The 20,210-nt window shown below is 45.3% G+C and overlaps 1 protein-coding gene across 3 annotated transcripts in view; it reads left to right on the forward strand.

Annotated features, from left to right (window-relative positions):
* The window catches only part of ELP2 (elongator acetyltransferase complex subunit 2), a 189,028-nt gene that overhangs the window by 23,164 nt on the left and 145,654 nt on the right, over positions 1-20,210 (forward strand). For 2 of the 3 annotated variants that reach the window (XM_033929590.1, XM_033929587.1), the window contains exons 4-5: positions 1,694-1,844; positions 13,848-13,925. In XM_033929590.1, the coding sequence (XP_033785481.1) occupies positions 1,694-1,844; positions 13,848-13,925 (229 nt within the window). The remainder of the gene's footprint in view (positions 1-1,693; positions 1,845-13,847; positions 13,926-20,210) is intronic. The other variant, XM_033929588.1, reaches the window with a different exon arrangement.

Raw genomic sequence — 20,210 nt, forward strand, 5'->3', positions numbered from 1 at the left:
GATGGAGCAACAGATGGAGGCAGAGAACAAGAGCTTTGAGCTCTGCTTTATAAGAGCATTTTGCAGTATTTCAGAATTTCTTTGTCTCCAACAGATGGTGATGTTCTAATCATGCAGCCTCTGGACTGAGCTTAAACTATTGAACTAATATAGTTGAAGAAGTGGGAGTTCAGTAGAGCTAGGGGGTGATACCATCAGGGAATAGTGCTCCATATTTAATTAAAAAAAAGAAAACCTGAAGATTTAACTTTTTGAAAGAGTTAGAGCAGTCTGAAGAATAATTCTACTCTCGCTCACCTTTTGTCTTCCAAAATAACATGAGTATGTTTTTCTTTCTCTGGAGAGCACTTCTTCTTTTCTCTTATTTATATTTTTCGAATTAGAAGACAGTTCTTACACTGTCGGCAGCAAAGTTCTCGGAAGGAAGAATAATCCTTTTCAGGAAAATTTGTTGCTGCTAGAGTTTAGACAAATACTGGGGGCTCTCTTCTGTGCCTCTCCGAGGGAACTAGGGTTTGCGCCGGCTAACCGGCAGTAAATCGCATTTTCATTCCCAACAGCTTACCGTATTTTTCGGACCATAAAACGCACCCACCTGTAGAGGAGGAAAAACCAAGAAAAAAATTTGGTTCAGAATTTTCTTCTTGGTTTTTCCTCCTCTACATGTAGGTGCCTCTGGTGGTCTGGAGTGTCTGGTGCTGGGAAGCCCGCAGCCTGCCACCCAAAGCTGCTCACAGTCGCCAGAAGCCACCAGAAGTCCTAAGCCACCCACAGCCATCCGCAGCCACCAGAAGCCTGAAACTGTCTGCAGCCGCCCGAAGCACCTGAAGCCACCCGCAGCCACCCGAAGCCTGAAACCGCCCACAGCCACCTGAAGCCTGAAACCACCCGAAGCGCCAGAAGCCCCCCCGGTACCTTTTTTTAGTGTTGGTCCAGCGTGGTCTCCGGGATGGCCGCCTGTGTCTTTAGAAGAACGACGCAGGAGCACGACCTGTGCACTTCCTGCCTGGTCCCGCACCGCTCTGTGATTGGCTGATGGGAGAACAATGTTAGACCCATGTTCTTAACAGCTGTGTGGTCTTACAAATATGGCAACTGTTCTATCAGACTGAACAAGAAGTGGGGTGGGCTTAAGCTCTGTGGTTGCAGCCTACCTCTCTGGAGAAGCAAAGCACTCTGGGGATTTAAGTCCACAGGACACACTTTACTCATGCATCTTAGCATAAACACTTATACTAGTTCTTATACAAGAAACTGAGTAAATGCCCCAATAAAATGGGGGCAGAACAGACATTGTAGCTGTGAGGAATTTTTTGCACAGTTAAAACCAGGAATGTGGCATTGTTTGGTGTCTTCAAATCCTTCAGATGATAGTATATTGTAGAAGTTATTGATAGCTCCATTTGTACAATAATTCCTGATTTAAATTTTGTTGGAGCATTGTTCTGCTTTAAAAAATTTCCTTGAATATATGTCATGTTTCAAAGTAAGCTCTCATAAAGAGCAAATCTGATAATACTGGATGTTATGCAATTAACATAGCTTTAAGGGTGACTGACCTGTATCTCCAGATTCTGTGCTCTCACAGTTCTTTTCTGTGGTAGAAATCTACACTGTGTTTGTTTGTGTGTGGGGATGTTAAATTGAAATATATATTTTTACATTTTCATGGAAGTTTTTGGTTTTTTTTTAGTGTGTTCAAGCCACTCATCTGGAAGGCCATTCTGATGCAGTTTGTGCTGTAAATGCTGTCTACTTGAAGAGTGGTTCTGAGGCAGATCTTCTGGTAGCTTCTGCAGCCTCAGACTATACTGTTAAAATCTGGACCAGACGCAGTTCAGCAGGTGAGTGACAAGGTTGTTACGACACTGTTTGTGACATGTTTTACAAAGAACTAATGTACATGACGAGGTAGACCCTGAAATTGTGGGGTATGCACGGCTTGCTTAGGTCAAACAGTTAAAGCAATGACAACTGCAGAACAATGTTCCTATAAGTGTAGGGAAATCGTGGGGGGGGGGGGGGAGGGAGAAAGAGAAGAGAGGGTAGGTTGAGGGATCAAAGAGGTGTAACTGACAGGTTTGATAGAAAAGGTCATGGGATAAGGGGGGCAGTGAAGTGAGAGCAGAAACTAAGGAAAGGTAAAAATGGTCTGACCAGGAAAGTGCCTGGCTAAAAAAACTGGTAGGTAACGACGAAAAAAAACAATAGCCATAATATGTCAAGGATGTGTCAAACCTATGACAACCTGAATTAGAAAGGAAATCAGCATCAGAAATCAGGATGGACATTGGAGTTTTGAGATAAGATAGCAGTATATTCTAAACAAGATAGATCCTACTCTAAACCCTGATAAGAGAGGGAGAGAACCCCAATGAATAAATGACACAATGCAAAAAGGATACTGTATATTTCATTACTTATTAAACAAAAGGATTCTATATTAAGTATTCTTGTGTGAAAAAAATATGTGAACTCTTTATTCTGTAAATGGTGGCACCTCCTTGAGCAGCAATAACTTCACCCTAAACTAGTCTTATAACTGTATCTCACATCACCATTGAAGTACGTATTTTGGCTCGTCGTTCTGTGTAGAACTATTTTCACCCGCCATTTGGGACCTTCCTTACATGAGCAGCTAGCTCGTTATAGATCTTGCTAGGGTTACCTTATGGCTCCAGAAAAAGGAGGACAGATTGAGACATCTGGGCTTTATTTCCATTGTAACATCTTAATTGATTTTAGATTGGTAGTTTAGGTTGGCCATTCAAATACACAAATGGGTTCATTTTGAGCCAATGGCATTTCAGGTTTATTAAAAGAAAAAACACAAACAACAACCCCCCCCCTCCACACACACACACACACACACACACTGCCATCAGCTAATTTAGACCCAGATGTTTAGTACTGGGCCTTATCAGGTATTGTGTCATTTATCAGGGCACTAACGTACTGTTCCCTCTAAGCCAGTGGTTCTCAACCCTATCCTAGGGGACCCCCAGCTAGTTGGGTTTTCAGGATATCCCTAATGAATATGCATGAGAGAGATTTGCATATAATGGAGGAGACAGGCATGCAAATATGTCATGCATATTCATTAGGGATATCTTGAAAACCCAACTGGCTGGGTTGAGATCCACTGCTCTAAGCGGAATGTGAGTCATCCAACAGCATTGTTGCCAATGGAGGGGTGGTGCTTCAAAATTATGTTTTCAATCTCTAGGGACAGGCATGGTCTATGAAGACCTGCAGAGCTTTCTTATCTCTCACTATTGAAAATGTGAAGGTGAAACAGCACCCTCCGCTGGCAGGGCTGTAGGTGGAGGACACTTTCTCAGCTTAGAAGGAACAGTGCAGCAGTGATACCTGGGAATTATGCAGTCACGGCCAATATTTAGTGCTCTATCCCCATAGCTAATCAGACAAAGATAGGACTGGTGTTTGCCTGGTGAGCTATGCGGGTGCCAGCATGGAATATTACCAATACCAGCTTAACTTTTGGCTTTGCCTCTGCACTGTCCCAGCATTGCTAGGCTGGTGTAGAGGGCAGTCAGAGAGGATATTCAGCTGCACTGAACATCTCTTTAACCAGGTAGGAGCCTCTTCTACCTGGTTATTGTTTTGATTTCTGGGCCCCAGTCATTCTGTAATAGATTTGTTGCATGACTTGCTTTCAGCTCTCAGTTTGGTAGCCTAGTATTTTGTAGAATTTTCTGATATAATTTTATATCAGAGTTCATTGTTTCATATGGCAAGCTGTCAAGATTTTGATGCGCTAAAGCAGGGGTGTCCAACCTTTTGGCTTCCCTGAGCCGCATTGGCTGAAAAAAATGTTTCTGGGGCCGCGCAAGCGCTGCAGCAAGGCAGAGGAGGGAGCCGGTAAGATGGTAAACACCCGAGGGCAGCAGAAGAAAACACTGCATCGCCCTCGACCGGGGCTGCACAAAAATACTTCATGAGGCCGCAGGTTGGACACCCCTGCGCTAAAATATCCCTATCCAGTGATACCTTCAGCTGCATGTTTGACAAGATGAGGTTCTTTCTTTTAACATCAGTATTTGGTTTTTAACAAAGCATTTATTATGGTGATCAGAAAGTTCAGTTTTGATATTTTATGTTAAGGTGTTGGTTCACAAATCATTTTTTTTCCAATTTTTTATTGAAAACTTTTCAAAATACAGCCAAAAATATCATATAACAATATTTCTGTTATCCCCCTCAGCAATATTCACTAACCCTCCCCTCACTCCCATCTCCCTGAATTTGACCACTAAGCTAAGTACTTTTATACTATTATAAATAACTAGTATTTTAGCCCGTTACATTAACGGGTGCTAGAATATATGTCTGTCTGTCTTTATTTCTATCTCTCTCTCTCTGTCCCGCTCTCTTTCTTTCTGTCTGTCTCTCTCCCTGGCCCCCTTTGTCTGTCTGTCTTTCTGTGTCTCTCCCTGTCCCTGTGTCTTTCTTCTTTTCTTTCTGTCTCCCTTCCTCCCGCTGGTGGTAGAATATATGTCTGTCTTTCTTTCTGTTTCTCTCCCTACCCCTGTCTTTTTCTTTCTGTCTCTCTTCCTCCAGCTGAATTTCTTTCTGTCTCTCTCCCTCCCTGGCCCCCTTTGTCTGTCTGTCTTTCTTTCTCTCTCCCTGCCCCTGTCCCTGTGTCTTTCTTCCTATCTCCTTCCCTACTTCCCTGTGTAGCAGCCGCATCATTCCCTCTCCCTCCATTTACTGTGAGAGGAGCCTACACGGATTGAACAGCCCGAGCCCCGACCAGTGTAACTTTCTGGCGGCTCCTCTCACGATCGCCGCCTTCTCCGACGCAGGAGCGGCTCATGAGAGGAGCCGCTGCAGCGTCTTTTAAGTTAAAACAGAAACTTCGGCCTGGCCTGTAGGTCAGGGGTTTCTCGGGCTGACCACCACCCGCTGCTGGTGGCTCCGTGCTCACCCACCACAGCCTGCATTCACCGGCAGCCGACAGCCGCCACGGCCTGCAGCCGCCGACAGCCACTGCGGCCTGCAGCTGCCGACAGCCGCCGTGGCTGACATCTGCCTCGGGGGAAGAGAGAAAGAGAGAGAGATTTGCGCACATGTGCACTCCTAGCTGCGGTGCTCTACAGCGCACAGAAAACGGGAGCACGCATGCGCGGCTTAGGGTTTTATTATATTAGATTAAAATTAAAAGGGTCTGATGAAGAGTTGACACATAAAGCCTTGGACTATGAAAGTTTATTGAGCCAAATATAAGCAAACACTTTTCTGTTTAACAGGCGAAAAAATGCCCGGGCGATCACAATTGGCAATTCCATGAAATACTAAAGTAATTTGGGTAATAATAATATTTTTATGGCTGCAATACGTCCCATCCACCCAAGTGTCATCCCCTCCCATCAGTCTAATTCTTGAAACAACTGATGCTGAAGATCCGGGAAATTGGCACTGAATAAGTTAGCGAGATCCGCTGTCAACTGAACACCCAGGTATTTAATAGCTTTACATGCCCACCTAAAGGGGAATTAAGATTATACCTCTTGAACCTGCTGCAGATTTAGGGTAAGATTTAAGATTTCTGATTTTTTCATATTAACACGGAAACCCAAGGCCTGGCCATAGTCTGAAAGGACCTATGTCAAGTGGGCTAGAGATGTTGTCGGGTCACTGATAAACAATAAAACATCGTCTGCAAAAAGTAGAATCTTATATGATGAATCATTCACCCTTAAGTCGGGTATTTCATCATTGTTTCATATATAACCAATCATAGTCTTAGGCCAAACACAGTGCATCCCAGATGCACTAGGAAGGGGAAGGCTCGCCATTTTGAAGAGGCGGGCCTGCCGGCAGGAGGGTGTAAGCTTCCCTCCTGCCGGATAGTTATGTAAAAGCTACGGGGTGTGTGTGTGTGTGTGTGTATGTGTTGAGGGGGTTTCAAGGGTAGGGTGTTGGGTGTTTGAGGGGGGTGTTGAGAGTTTTGGGAGGTCCCGGTGGAAGGAGGTACTACTCGAAAGGGTCCAGAGAAGAGCGACTAAGATGGTTAAGGGGCTGGAGGAGTTGCTGTACAGTGAAAGATTAGAGAAACTGGGTCTTTTCTCCCTTGAACAGAGGAGATTGAGAGGGGACATGATCGAAACATTCAAGGTACTGAAGAGAATAGACTTAGTAGATAAGGACAGGTTGTTCACCCTCTCCAAGATAGGGAGAATGAGAAGGCACTCTCTAAAATTGAAAGGGGATAGATTCCGTACGAATGTAAAGAAGTTCTTCACTCAGAGAGTGGTAGAAAACTGGAATGCTCTTCCGGAGTCTGTCGTAGGGGAAAACATCCTCCAGGGATTCAAGACAAAGTTAGACAAGTTCCTGCTGAACCAGAATGTACTCAGGTAGGGCTAGTCTCATGGTGCTGGTCTTTGACCAGAGTACCGCCGCGTGAGCGGACTACTGGGCACGATGGACCACTGGTCTGACCCAACAGCAGCAATTCTTATGTTCTTATGTGGGAGTGGGCATCCTTTCTGCTGCTCTGTAAAAGGTGGGGAGTTTGTGAGGAGCCCCAGCGGCAGGAGGGAGTAGGCATCCCTCCCGCCAATTTTTATTTTTTTGAAGTTTGTGGGGTGGGGGCCATCATGGAGGTAGATCCCAGCATGTGGTTTGTTTTTTTAAAAATTTATAATGGGAACAGATATTGTGCTTATTTTAACGCTACTCGCACCTCCAGACGTGTCAGAGATTCTGAAGCGATAAAAATAGTGCTTTATTTTGTGCATCTTGTGGGCATTGATTGGAGTGCTCATTTTAATATTGATGAGCCCGTTTAATATAGTTCCATACGATTATTGGACGCTGCTACAAACCACGGAAAAGACCATGATTACCATTTTGTGCATCAATAAATACAACATTTCATCACTAAACCTGTTAAAACTGGTTTACTGCTACTACTACTACTACTACCATTTATCACCTATATAGCACTGAAAGGTATAGCAACAATCATTAAACGCACGGTCACTTTTATGCATATAGGCTTGAATGAGAGAGACATATGTTTCTTATGATCAAATATATTTTATTGAGCAATCCAGAAAAACAACAGAATGACACAACAAAGTCAAAAACCCAGCTCAAAAGAATTTGAAATATCCCCCCACAGAACCTCCCTCCCCCACCCCCAACCCAATACACCCCCCTCCCCCTCCCAATCCCACCCCTGGGTCCTCCTTCCAATTACCAAAAAGAAACAAAGAACAAGCTATACACAAAAGAAAACAAACAATATACACAACAAAAAGCATCAATTAAGTATCCGGATACGAGCCAGAGGGGTCAAAGTAGTCCAGAAGGGTTCCCAAGTAGTCTGGAAAAGGCGACCCTGACGAGAGGACAAATCAGTCACATCCTGTCGCTCCCACATCAAAAGAGCAATCATACGGCTCCTCCAAAGGGAATAGTCTGGAGCCTCAGCTTCAAGCCATTTCAGCAAGATGCATTTCAAAGCAATCATGATAGACCACTTGAGAAAATCTGAAACTCCTTTGGAACATGGAAAATAGGGAGGAACAGTCCCAAACAAAAGCAAAGGGGAGCTGCGGATTTTAACATGCCAAAGATTCTCAACAAAAGCAAAGATGGTAATCCAAAAATGCTGCACCTGAGGACAAGTCCAAAACATGTGTCCTAAACTGGCTTCCAGAGCCTGACAGCGAAGGCAGGCTGCGGTTAGATGAAAGTGAGCCAAATAAGCCCTTTTAGGAGAGATATATAAACGAAAAATCAATTTAAAATGTTTTTCCCAAAAGGTGGTATAGTTACGAAATGCTGGTAAACGTCGGACAGCCTGAATAAGTATGTCCGAAGGCAAGTCTACAGCAAGATCACAAGACCAAGCATCTCGCAGCCGAGAATGGTCAAACAAAGGGCATTCATCCTTCAAGTGGCGATGATGGAACTTGAGGGGGACCGGCTCCTGTGAACCAATGGTAAAGGCCGTAGACAACGACTCTTGGCAGGAAGCCTGTAAAGAACTAGGAGGTAAGGAAGAAATGTAATGATGGATTTGCATATAAGCAAAAAAGTCGGAAGGGGGAATATCAAATTCGGTTTGCAATTGAGCAAAAGATTTAGGTGTACCATCATCATTAACCAAATGAAATAGATAGTGAATGCCCTTTGCTTCCCACCGAACAAAACTCGGCCCATCAATCCCAGGCAGAAAAGAACCATTAAAGCGAAGAGGTAGAAAGGGAGAGACAGAGGAAGAAAGAGTGTGAAATTTACAGACCCAACGCCAAACCTTCTTCAAGGGTCGATGCAATACTTTCATAGAAAGAGATTCAGGTAGAAGAGAAGGGACAGAATGTAGATAGGCACTAAAGTGAGCAGAAGAAAAACAAGAAAGTTCTAGAGAAGTGTTAGTGAACGCTGAAGTACCCCTAAAAAGGTCATTAATATGTCGCATGCCACAACCAATTGTCAGATAACGGAGATTCAATAAGCCCAAACCACCTCTATACCAGGGAGTCGCCGCCCGCTTATAAGACAAACGAGGTCTCTTACCCGCCCAAAGAAATTTCTGGACTAGGTGCTCCAGTCTACGCTCGTCGCGAAAAGTCAAATAAAGGGGAAGGACCTGAAAAACATAAAGCCAACAGGGAACTAAGAGCATGTTATACAAGTGTACCCGGCCCAGAAGCGAGAAAGGAAGAGATTCCCAAAGGTGCAACTTATTTTGTAAAGCCTGAAGCAGCGGCGATACATTCAACCGGTACAGATCAGATAAATCTAGCGGAATGGTAACCCCTAAATACCGTAAAGTGGAATCAGCCCATCGAAGAGGGAAAACCCCCCCTCCAGGAAGTGCGTAAATCCGGTGGAAAAGGTAAGGCCAAGGATTTATCCAAATTAAGAGAGAGCCCGGAATAAAACCCAAATTCAGAAATGAGATCCAGTGCTGCCGGGAGAGAGTCTTCAGGGCGGGTAAGAATTAAGAACATATCATCGGCATACGCCAGGGTCTTAAGTTCGAGGTCTCCAACTGAGAGACCTCTGACCTCCGCGAACCCCCGAAGAGTGCATAACAAAGGTTCCAAAGAAAGAAGAAACAGAAGAGGGGAAAGAGGGCAACCCTGTCGGGTTCCACGAAGAATAGGGAAAGAATCAGAGCGGGTCCCATTAACAAGCAAAGAAGCATGCGGATTAGAGTAGAGTGAACTCACGGCAACCAAAAAGAACCCTCCGAGCCCCACAAACTCCAAGGTGCGAAACAGAAACGACCAATGTATGCTATCAAACGCCTTGGATGCATCCAGGCTAACAAATAACGTCGGAATATGACGAGATTGGCACTGAGCAAGAGCAAGAAGAACCTTACGGATATTGTGGACAGACTGGCGGCCCCTAACAAAACCAACCTGATCGTCGTGTATAAGCTGTGGTAAATGAGGAGCAAGACGATCAGCCAGCATGCGGGCAAAGAGCTTTAGGTCAACATTTATGAGAGAGATGGAGCGATAGGACCCGGGCAAATCCGCATCCTTACCCGGCTTCAAGAGTAAGGTAATAAGGGCCTCATTCGCAAAGTGCGGAAAAGAACCACGGGCAATCGCAGCATTAAAATAGGCCAACAATGGTCCATAAAGAGAAGGAGAAAGGATCCTATAGAAGTCACCCGAGAATCCATCTGGGCCCGGAGCTCGATCAGAGCGGAGTGATTTAATAGCAGACTCCAATTCAACCGCCCTGAACGGACTATTAAGAGAAGAAATCGCAGCCTCCGACAAACGAGGAAGTCCAGAAGAGTGAAGATAGTCCGTCACCATCTCCAGAGAAGCGTCGTCCGGAGCGTCATATAACCGACGAAAAAAGTCAAACAAAACCCCGGAGATTTCAGAAGTTTGAGACACCACCCCACCGCCCTGGGTCCGCAAAGACAAAATCGGTTTCCTCCCAGTCGTAGCGTTAACCAAACGAGCCATAAGGCGTCCGGGTTTATTCCCATAACGATGAAAACGATGCTGATAAAAGGCTTTACTCTTTTGAAAACGAGAATGAAGAAGGGAGTTCAAGGCCACCTGAGTAGACAGATAACAGTCTCGAGTCTCCTGAGAAGGGTGAAGAGAAAAGGACCGCTTCGCCAAACGCAAGGCCCGTTCGAGAGTAACGATCCCCTGGTTAATACGCTTGGTACGAGCACACAGAAATGAAATGATATGACCTCGGATCACCGTCTTCCCAGCCTCCCAAAATAAAATAGGATCATCCATGTGGGAAGCATTATTCGTGGAATAGTCCTCCCATTGGGCCTGCATAAAGGTACGGAATTCCGTATCCCGTGCAAGATAGAAAGGAAACCGCCAGGACGACGCTCGGAGATACGAAGAATCTAAGAAAACATCTATCCAAATAGGGGCATGATCCGATATAGACAAAGGGCCAATCTCAGCCGATTGAACGGAAGGAAACATAGAGGAAGACAAGAAGATATAATCCAAGCGAGACCAAGTGCCATGGGCACGAGAAAGATGAGTGTAATCGCGAACTTCAGGGTGCAGGAGGCGCCAAGGGTCCACAACCGAAAGAGAGTCACAAAAGTCCGAAAGAAGGTGACCCTTAGAACCCAAGGAAGAAATGGGAGATCCGGATTTATCCTGATCAGGAGTCATGACCAAGTTAAAATCTCCCAGGAGAAATAGAGGATCACCAGGAAAACAGCTGAAAGTCAGAAAAGATGCGAGAGAAGAAAAAGGAAACCAAAAGAAAGCCACCCCAAGGGCCCAGCCCCCCCCAGAGTAGCAGTATCCGCTTAAGGAACACAATGCAACAAATGAGAATCAGTAAATCACAGCAAAAATAAGGCAAACATAGCGAAGGAGGACCCCCCAATACCAATCCCACCCACACCCGAACCTCCCCCATCCCAAGCCTCCCTCCCGTCCACCCTCCCTAGACCCCCCAAAATCCCCAGAAAGTCCCACTACAAACATACACCCCAGTCAACGGACGTGGAGTGAGAGAAAGTCACACAAAGATGGCAACAGGGCCCCCAATCCCCCCACCCCCCAAAGCAGTAAAGAGCAAAATCCCCCCACACACACTGGGAACAACCCAGCAGAACCACAACACAACAGTCCCCCTTCACAAGAGCAGAAGGTCCAAACAACCCTAAAAAGGGAGAAACCAGGCAAAAGAATACCTGAAAAAAAACCCCTTCCCCCCCAGCAATCAAGTACACACTCAATCCCAGGCAAAACAATAAGAAAAGACAGAAAACCCCGTTCCACAGGAGACAAAGAGCCCAGAAAGAAAGATACCCTGTAAAAGCCCCAAACCCCAAACAACCCCCCATACACATCGCAAACATCCAAAACAAGCAACTGTCTCCTCCAGATATCAGAGCTCCCCACCAGAACATCAAAAACTCTCATACCCTGTACATCCATGAAAGAGAAAGATGGGGAAGTTTTTATTAGGATTTTATATACCGCCTATCAAGGTTATCTAAGCGGTTTTTACAATCAGGTACTCAAGCATTTTTCCCTCTCTGTCCCGGTGGGCTCACAATCTATCTAACGTACCTGAGGCTATGGAGGATTAAGTGACTTGCCCAGGGTCACAAGGAACCAAATTGGGTGCCAATAACAAGTAAAAGCAAAGCGCCGTAGGGGCGGGCAAAGATGGCTAGGGCACATCATAAACTCCCCAACTTTAACAATCCCCAAAACAGACCCTAAACCCCGTCAAGGGAGTCCACATAAGGCAAGCAAGGTATAGGGGACACCCAAAATCCAACAGTAAGCCCAGGCAAAGCTAGAACTGTCAGCCTGGCTCAGCAGCCAGGGTGGCCCAAAACACAAAGTCAGCGCCCCAGTGCTCCAGGGAAAAAAGGTCACCGCACAGGAATGTCAGAGGCCAAATCTTCGGCCGGACCGGAGATGGGCTGAAAACTGTCTGCCCGGCTCCGCAGCCAGGGTGTCCCAAGGCACAGGCACACCGCCCCAGAACCTCGGGGAAGGAGAACACTGTACAAGAGTGTAAGGGGCCAAACCTCAGGCAGGACTCCAGGTGAGATTAGAACCGCCTGTCTTGCGCAACCTCCAGGACGGTCCAATACACAGGCTCACTCCGCAGCACCCCAGGAAAGAGGGACACAGTACAAGAACGGGAGATGATAAACCACAGGCAGGATTGTAACAAAGATCCCATACAGGAAGCAAACTCCAAGTAATCCCAAAAGAACCAATGCAAACAGAAACCATCACCAGGACTCCCAAAACCTCAAGGCGCTGATGACGGGCCAGATTCCCCAGGTAGGGCATCCAGATAGGCCTGTGCTTCCTCTGCTGTGGCATAACTCTTCCAGCCGTCGTTCGTCCAAATCTTCAGGAGGGCAGGATAGGAAAGCTGGAACCGATGTCGACGTTCATAGAGGGCCGAGCAGATCCTGGAAAACTTACGACGCCGGTCCTGCAGTGCAGGGGAATAGTCCTGGAATAAGCGGACTGTGGCCCCGTCAAAAGCAAGCGTGTTTCGTTTCTTTCTATAATGTCGCATCAATTCAGTCTTATGTGCTGAATTCAGCACTTTGAAGATAGTCACCCGCGCCCGGGTATGGTTGTCAGACCGCCGCCCCAGGCGGTGCACACGCTCCAATCTGAGGGGCCCCATCCCAGCAGGGAGCGGCAGTTCCGATTGCAGCCAGGCCTCCAAGGTGGTAAGTAAACCGGCATCCGAGACCGTCTCAGGCAGCCCAATGAGACGCAAATTATCCCTTCTAGAGCGGTTTTCTAAATCCTCCAGCTTTTCTTCTTGGCGCTGAAGCAAAGTTTTTAAAGAGGAGAGTTCCGCTGCCGAGACATCGTGGGCGTCTTCCACGTGGGCCACGCGGTGCTCCAGCTCCCCAGTGCGTCTGGTAGTATCAGCGATTGTAGATTCTAGGGAGGCTAACTGAGAGAAAAGTTGGTCAAATTGAGCTTCTAACGCCCGCACCACGGAAGCCGACAGTTCTTCTATATGCGCCGCAGAAAGCGGGAGTGTGGAACCCGGCTCAGCTCCCGCCGCCATCTTGGTGTCCGTGCGCGAGGATCTCACCTCCCGATCTTTGTGAGCACGACTAGATTTCCCGCTCATAATAGGGCTGCCCGACAGAAGAAAACGGTCCATACACCACAGAAGCACGAGCCACTACCAAAATTATGGAAGTCCAGGAAGAAACGGGTGTAGGGGGATCTAGGGCCCCGGAGCTCGAGCAAAGCACGTCTTGCCCGGCTCAGCACATCACGTGACCTCCGACATATGTTTCTTATATGTTCACTATAAATTTTAAAGGCACTTCTGAAGGTAAAACCTCTTTACCTCCTGGAAGTTATCCAAACCATTTGTAAACCTTGCTATACTAATTGCTTTTAGCATATTCTCTGGCAAGGAGTTCCAGAGCTTAACTGTATATTAAGTAAAAAAAAATAGTCATCATGTTTTTTGAACAACTGGCCCAAAGTTGCATTACTAGGCTTACTCTTGTGCTTGCTTTGATGTGCATGCAGCTGTAATTCAGTGGCTTCATCAGAAGCCCTATGGCACTTCCGAGCAGGTAGCAGCCTCTGTTTAATAGTTTCAGGAAGTTTATGGAGTCACTTGAGGATGCATGTTAAACTGGCTTGATATGCACATTGTTTTGTGGTACATAATAAAAAATGACACAGGAATACTACGGCTGAGTGAGTAGATTAATTTTCTGCCTGTAGTCAACACTTTTATCTAAGACTTCAATAGAAATAATGCTGCATGTTAATTTAGCAGTGTTTGGGTGCCAAATTTATTTCTCTCTCCTTTTTTTTTTTTCTTCTTTTAATCAGTAGAATGCCTTCAGACATTGCTGTTTGGAAATGGATTTATACTGGATGTCTCCTTATCCTTTTTACCTGAAAGTGGTGGTAAGTGTCTAACTCCATTTCGGGAGAAATCTATGGCCAGAGAATATATGAACTATCAAAGAAAGGTTCTAAATTCACAAAGTGAAACACAAAATGAAATAAGAAAAGATTTAGAACTAATACTCTGTACATAAGCCGCTTTTCCAATCCCAAATGAAAGCCACAGCAGCCATATTCAGTGAGGAAGACAGCATGAGCAAGAGCGTGTGAGAATAGCTCCTGTCCTGACTCTCTATTTATTTGTTATGTACTGTATTTTTTGTGCGATAAGACGCACCTGACCATAAGACGCACCCATCTAGAGGAGGAAAAACCAAGAAAAAAATATTCTGAACCAAATGATGTTCCCTGTAACCTGTCCCTCCTCTGGTGGTCTAGTGGTAGGCTGGGACAGGGTACAGGGCACAACTAGTGGTGGTCACGTCTAATGGTAGGCAGCCCCAAGCCAGCCCGCCAGCCACAAACCAGCCCACCGGCCAGCCAGCCCCCAGCCAGCCAACCCCAGGCCCAGGCCCACCAGCCCGAAGCAAGCCAGCCAGCCCCAAGCCAGCCAGCCAATTCCAAACCAGCCAGCCCGAAGCCAGCCAGCCAGCTCCAGGCAAACCAGCCAGCCAGCCCCAAGCCAGCCAGCCAGACCCAGGCCAACCTCGTGCTGCTTTCTGAATGGCTGCTGTAAGTTCTCGCAAGTCCTTCGAGAACCTACGGCAGCTATTCGGAAAGCAGCGTGGGATCGAGCGGGAGATCGTAAAGCTTGCTCCTGACGTCCGCGCTGCTGATTTGTTTCGCCGCTGGCCAGGAAATAAGATGAGGGAGCTGGATTACCAGGTGAAAAAGGGGAAATGGCGATGACAGACGGATGGACGAGGGGCTAAAAAATGGTGGTGTGGCTGCAGGCAGGCGAGTGGGTTTAAAAAGGTGGTGCAGCGGGCGGGTTTTACAATGGTATGGGGGGAGGGTAACAAAATTTGTACCTTCGCTTCATAAGATGCACCGAGATTTCCACCCACTTTTGGGTGAAAAAAAGTTTGTCTTATGGAGTGAAAAATACGGTATATATCGCCTACCAATGGATGTTATCTAAGCAGTTTACATTCAGGTACTCAAGCATTTTTCTTTATCTGTCACATCAGGCTCATAATCTATCTTAACCTGGGAAAATGGTAAGCTGGAGGGGGAGGGTGGCAAACAGGCTTATGGGTGTGTCAGGAGGGGCTTCTCTCTCTCTCTTTCTCTGTTCCAGGAGGGAATTCTGGAAAACACAGGAGAAGCTGAAGACTACTTGAGTGTGGCTCAGAGGTTAAAGCTAAAGCCGCAGCACCCTGAGGTTTTGGGTTCAAACCTGCACTGCTCCTTGTGACTCTGGGCAAGTCACTTAATCCCCCCATTGCCCCAGGTCCATTAGGTAGATTGTGAGCCCGCTGTGACAGACAGGGAAAAATGCTTGAGTACCTGAATACGTAAATCAATATAAACCATTCTGAGCTCCCCTGGGAAAGCTAATGTCAAAGATAGACGCAGGGCAGAAAGTGAAGAAGAAGAGAAAAACTGTCAGTGGATAAGAAGGCCCCGGAACACAGTTAAGGGCACAGACAGAAGGCAGTGCAACCAGAGACTGGGAAAGGATGATTAGAAAAATAAACCACCAGTCAACAAAGGTAGGGAAAATGATTTTCTTTTCAATTTAGTGATTGAAATGTGTCGGTTTGAGAATTTATATCTGCTGTCTATATTTTGCACTATATTTGTCTACTGGTTGACATTACATATTTTAAAGTCATCTGCTTTGATCTCTTTGAAAAAAAACAGAATGCTTTCTGTAGTTTAGTTTTGGGGTTATTATGTATTGTTAATAAGATTATATTGTATGTATATGAAAAATGAATGGAAAAAATTGCATTACAATTAGTACTATTACTGTGGGTCTGGGGTGGAGCTTGGGCAGGGGTACTCAGTTGATATTTGTTAGACCTAGGGGGTACTTGGCTTAAAGAAGTTGAGAAACACTGTTCTACAAGATTGTTTTTCAGCTTTTAGGGCGTCTGTAAATCAAGGTGAGGAATTAGTTGATTTTTTTTTTTTACGACGTAATGTTGCAACAAAGTTGAGGGTTTGTTCTAATGCGTTTTTCCAGCTGTTGAGTAAAGCTATGAGACTGGTAATAGTAGTAGTTATAATTTCAGCAGCTTTGTTCCAGAATTGGCTTGTGCTAATCTTACCTCTTTTTAGAGGTTTCTCAGTGGTAATCTTGATAGTAGCTTTTTTCTTGTGGCGGTTGAGGTTGAAGGATGATAAGTAGTGGTGTGACCAAGGGACTGTTGTTCAGTTATTTTCTGTTATAAGCATAGGGGGTTTTGAAGATATGAAGTCCAGGGTGTGACCTTTGTTGTATGTTACACGGAAATACTTTTAAAACCAATAGGAACTCGGACCCAAGTGGGAGCGTGTAAAGCTTAGCCCTGACCGCCGCGCTCCTGACTCGTATGCCTGCTGCCGGGAATACAGAGCCGGACACTAGACCACCAGGCTTGGAAAAAGGTTTTGTGGTGGCAGCGACGACAGCAGCGGGGGATTTGTTTAAAAAAAAAAAGGTAGTGCGGCTGTGGCGCGGGGGGGGGGGTCTTTTGGAATTGTACTCTTTTGGAATTGTACGAGAGGGTCGGCAAGCGGTGTTGAAAGGTGGTGCGATGCGGGGAGAGGGGCTTGCAGTTGTACTGGGGGGGGGCAGTGGGCAAGGTGATGCTGCTGGTGCATGGGGGGGGGGGCTGATGCAGCTGTGCGGGGGATTCAAATTTTGCACTTTCGCTTCATAAGACACACCGAGATTTCCACCCACTTTTGGGTGGAAAAAAAAGTGTGTCGTATGGAGCGAAAAATATGATAAACTGGATGGAGTCGGTTCAGAGGAAGGCAACTAAAATGGTTGAAAAGAAAAGTAGAAAAGAGAATGTCATAAGATGTACGGGGACAGACTTAAAGATCTCAATGTGTATATGTTGGAGGAAATGCGGGAGAGGGGAGATATGATAGAGACATTTAAATACCTATATGGCATAAGTAAAGGAGGTGAGTCTCTTTCAATTGAAAGGAAACTCCAGAGTAAGATAGCATATAATGAGGTTAAGAGGTGATAGGCTCAGGAGTAATCTAAGAAAATATTTTTTACAGAAAGGGTGGCAGATGCATGGAATATTATCCCAGTTGAGGTGGTGGAGACAAAGACTGTCTGAATTCAAGAAAGCGTGGGACAGGCATGTGAGATCTCTTAGGAAGAGGAGGAGATAGTGGCTTCTTCAGATGGGCAGACTGGATGGGCCATTTGGCCTTTATGTGCCATCATGTTTCTATGTTTTTATTTTTCTAATAGCATTACAAGGAATCAAATACATCCAGTCTGCTCGTCTTCATCACCTGCTCATTTCTACAATTGCTTTGAGTATCCTCTGTGCTGGTCTCACATTTTCTTGCATCCTTATCCTCCACTGAGGGGGTGACACGGAAAGCTATCATGATCAGAAGTGTACCTTTACAGCAAGGTGTATATATTATGAGAATTTGATATACTGCCTTATCTAGCAGGTCAAGGTGGTTTACAAATACAGTATAAATATTAGAAAAGAGAATGGAATGCCATAAGATTCAATAGGACAGTGTCTTTGAAGCATACAAGCTAACAATAGAGAAAGGATAGATATTAATGGGTACAGAATATAAAAATGGGTTAGAACATAAGCATTGCTGTACTGGGACAGACCAAAGGTCCATCAAACCCAATATCCTGTTTCCAACAGTGACCAATCCAGGTCACAAAGAACCTGGTAAGATATCAAATTTTATGCTGCTTATCCTAGAAACAAGCTGTGGATTCTCCAAAGTCCATCTTAATAATGACTTATGGACTTTAATTACACATTGAGTGAAGATATATTTTCTTCAATTTGTTCAGATTTACTACTTAATAGCTTCATCGCATGTCCCCTAGTCTTGTATTTTTGGAAAGAGTAAATGAGCGATTCACATCTATCTGTTCAGGATTTAACTCTCACAGTACATATGAATGCACAGTATATTAAAATGTATGGTAATGAGGCCATTAGATCATCTGCTGCAGTGCACATTGTGTAACAAATTTACTGCCAGGTCTGAGGCAGCATAGAAGGGTTGTTTAAGAGGATTTATTGCCAGTTTCGAGAATTAACTATTGTTTTTTTCTCTTTTTCTGTGACCATAGCAAGTAGCAGCAACTTACCTAGAATTCTGGAAGGAACTAAAGATATTCCTATTTTCACTATAGTCACTTTCTTACCCTTCACCCCTCCTTCCTAAACCAATATTATCCCAGGACAAGCAGGCAGCATATTCTTTACGCATGGGTGACGTCACCGACGGAGCCCCGGTACGGACCTTTTTAACTAGAAAGTTCTAGTTGGCCGCACCGCGCATGCGCGAGTGCCTTCCCGCCCGACGGAGGAGTGCGTGGTCCCCAGTTTCTTCGTTTCCGTGGAGCGAAGAAGACGCGTGTATCTCAACGACCGTTGAATCCACCTTTTTTGCCTTCCCGCTCGCGATTTTCTCCTATTTTTTCTCATTTGCCCTTCGGGTTTTTTCTTATTTCATTTCTCAAAAAAAAAAAAAAAATTTTTGCTTTTTTTTTACTTTGTTTTCGATTCAGCCCCGGCGGGGCCTGTTGTCACCATACAGGCCTCCGGGTTTGATTTTGCGGAGGCCGTGTTTCCATTCATGCCCCCGCAGCCGGGTTTTAAGAAGTGCCAGCGGTGTGCACGCCCGATCTCCCTCACTGACCCACACAATTGGTGCCTACAGTGTTTGGGTCCTGAGCATCGGGCGGACTCCTGCACCCGCTGTGCCACTCTTAAAAAACGTACTCTGAAGAATCGACAAATCCAGCAGAACATCCTCTTCGGCACCGCATCTGCTATTGAGCCGATTCCGTCGACTACGGTACCGCTATACATGCTGTACGACTAAGTCTAAGCCGGTCCACGTCCCGCCCAACTCCTGCCCTCAACACACCTCCCAAAACGCCCCGTTTAGCTTTGGACGTTGAGCGGCACTATGAAGGCCTAGGTCATTTAGAAATACATCCAAAACCCGTTTTTATTTTCGGCACTTGGACGTTTTTAAGAAATGTTCGTCCAAGTGCCGACTTAGGCCGTTTTTTGGACATTTTTCTTCTTTCGATTATGAGCCCCATAAAGTTTGGAGACAATGAGAGCTTTTAGAGTCTTGAGTTGTGTCGCTGAGGTCTTGCAGAAATGTTAATGAATGAAATGAAGGAAGCTATTTAACTCTTCCAGCCGATAAATTGAGAGAATATAACATAGCATAATCATGAAATACAATCTAAGCACTGCAATAATAATTTAGATATATATATGAGGAAAAGTTTGGTTAAAAAGCAAGTTAAACAACGTGGAGGGGCATAATCAAAAATGTGCCTAGGTCTGAGGTTGGACGTTTTGTGCAAGATGTCCACAAACCCAGCAGGAAAAATGTCCATTTTCAAAGCTGCCACATATCTTATCTTTTATTTTTGAAAATGAGCCAGGTATAAGTTTTGGTCCTTAGGAAAGCTACCTTTTTAGTCCATTTTCAAAAATAAAACCATCCACTTGAAAACGTACAAAAGCAAGTTTTGTAGACGTACCCACCAGCTCTTCCAGGTCAGCTTCAGTGCAGGTGGAGGGCAGGAAGGAGGGCATGGGGTGATTGAGGAGAAAGGGAGTTGGGAGAACCGCACAGTGCCGCGTACCCCCCACAATCAGCTCACGTACCCCTAGGGGTACGCGTACCGCATGTTGAGAAACATTGTTTAGATTGACATATAAAAGGTTAAAAAAAGCAGCATAGAAGCTAACTCTTTGGATGCTGTGAGTGCTTCAGTATTCCTAATTTTGAGCAAACTGCTTGACAGTGTCCAGGGAGGAATAAATAAATTCCATTGGGTTTAGGACCCCCAGTTATTTTAAAAAGTTGGTTTATATGAACACAATTTATATATAGTGAAATAACTATATACCATCATATTGTACTTTTAAGTATGTTTGATCTCATTTTACAATGTTTATGTTTTGTTTTCAGTACACTGAATTAGCACCCAAGAAAAGGATCTGGGTATCATTATAGATCCTTCTGCTCAATGTGTGGTGGCAGCGAAATAAGCAAACAGGATGCTAGGAATTATTAAAAAAGTGATGGTTAACAAGATTAAGAATTCTTTAACGCCTCTGTATTGCTCCATGGTTTGACCTCATCTGGAGTATTGCA

Source organism: Geotrypetes seraphini, chromosome 2 (genome assembly GCF_902459505.1).
Source record: "Geotrypetes seraphini chromosome 2, aGeoSer1.1, whole genome shotgun sequence".
NCBI lineage: Eukaryota > Metazoa > Chordata > Amphibia > Gymnophiona > Dermophiidae > Geotrypetes > Geotrypetes seraphini.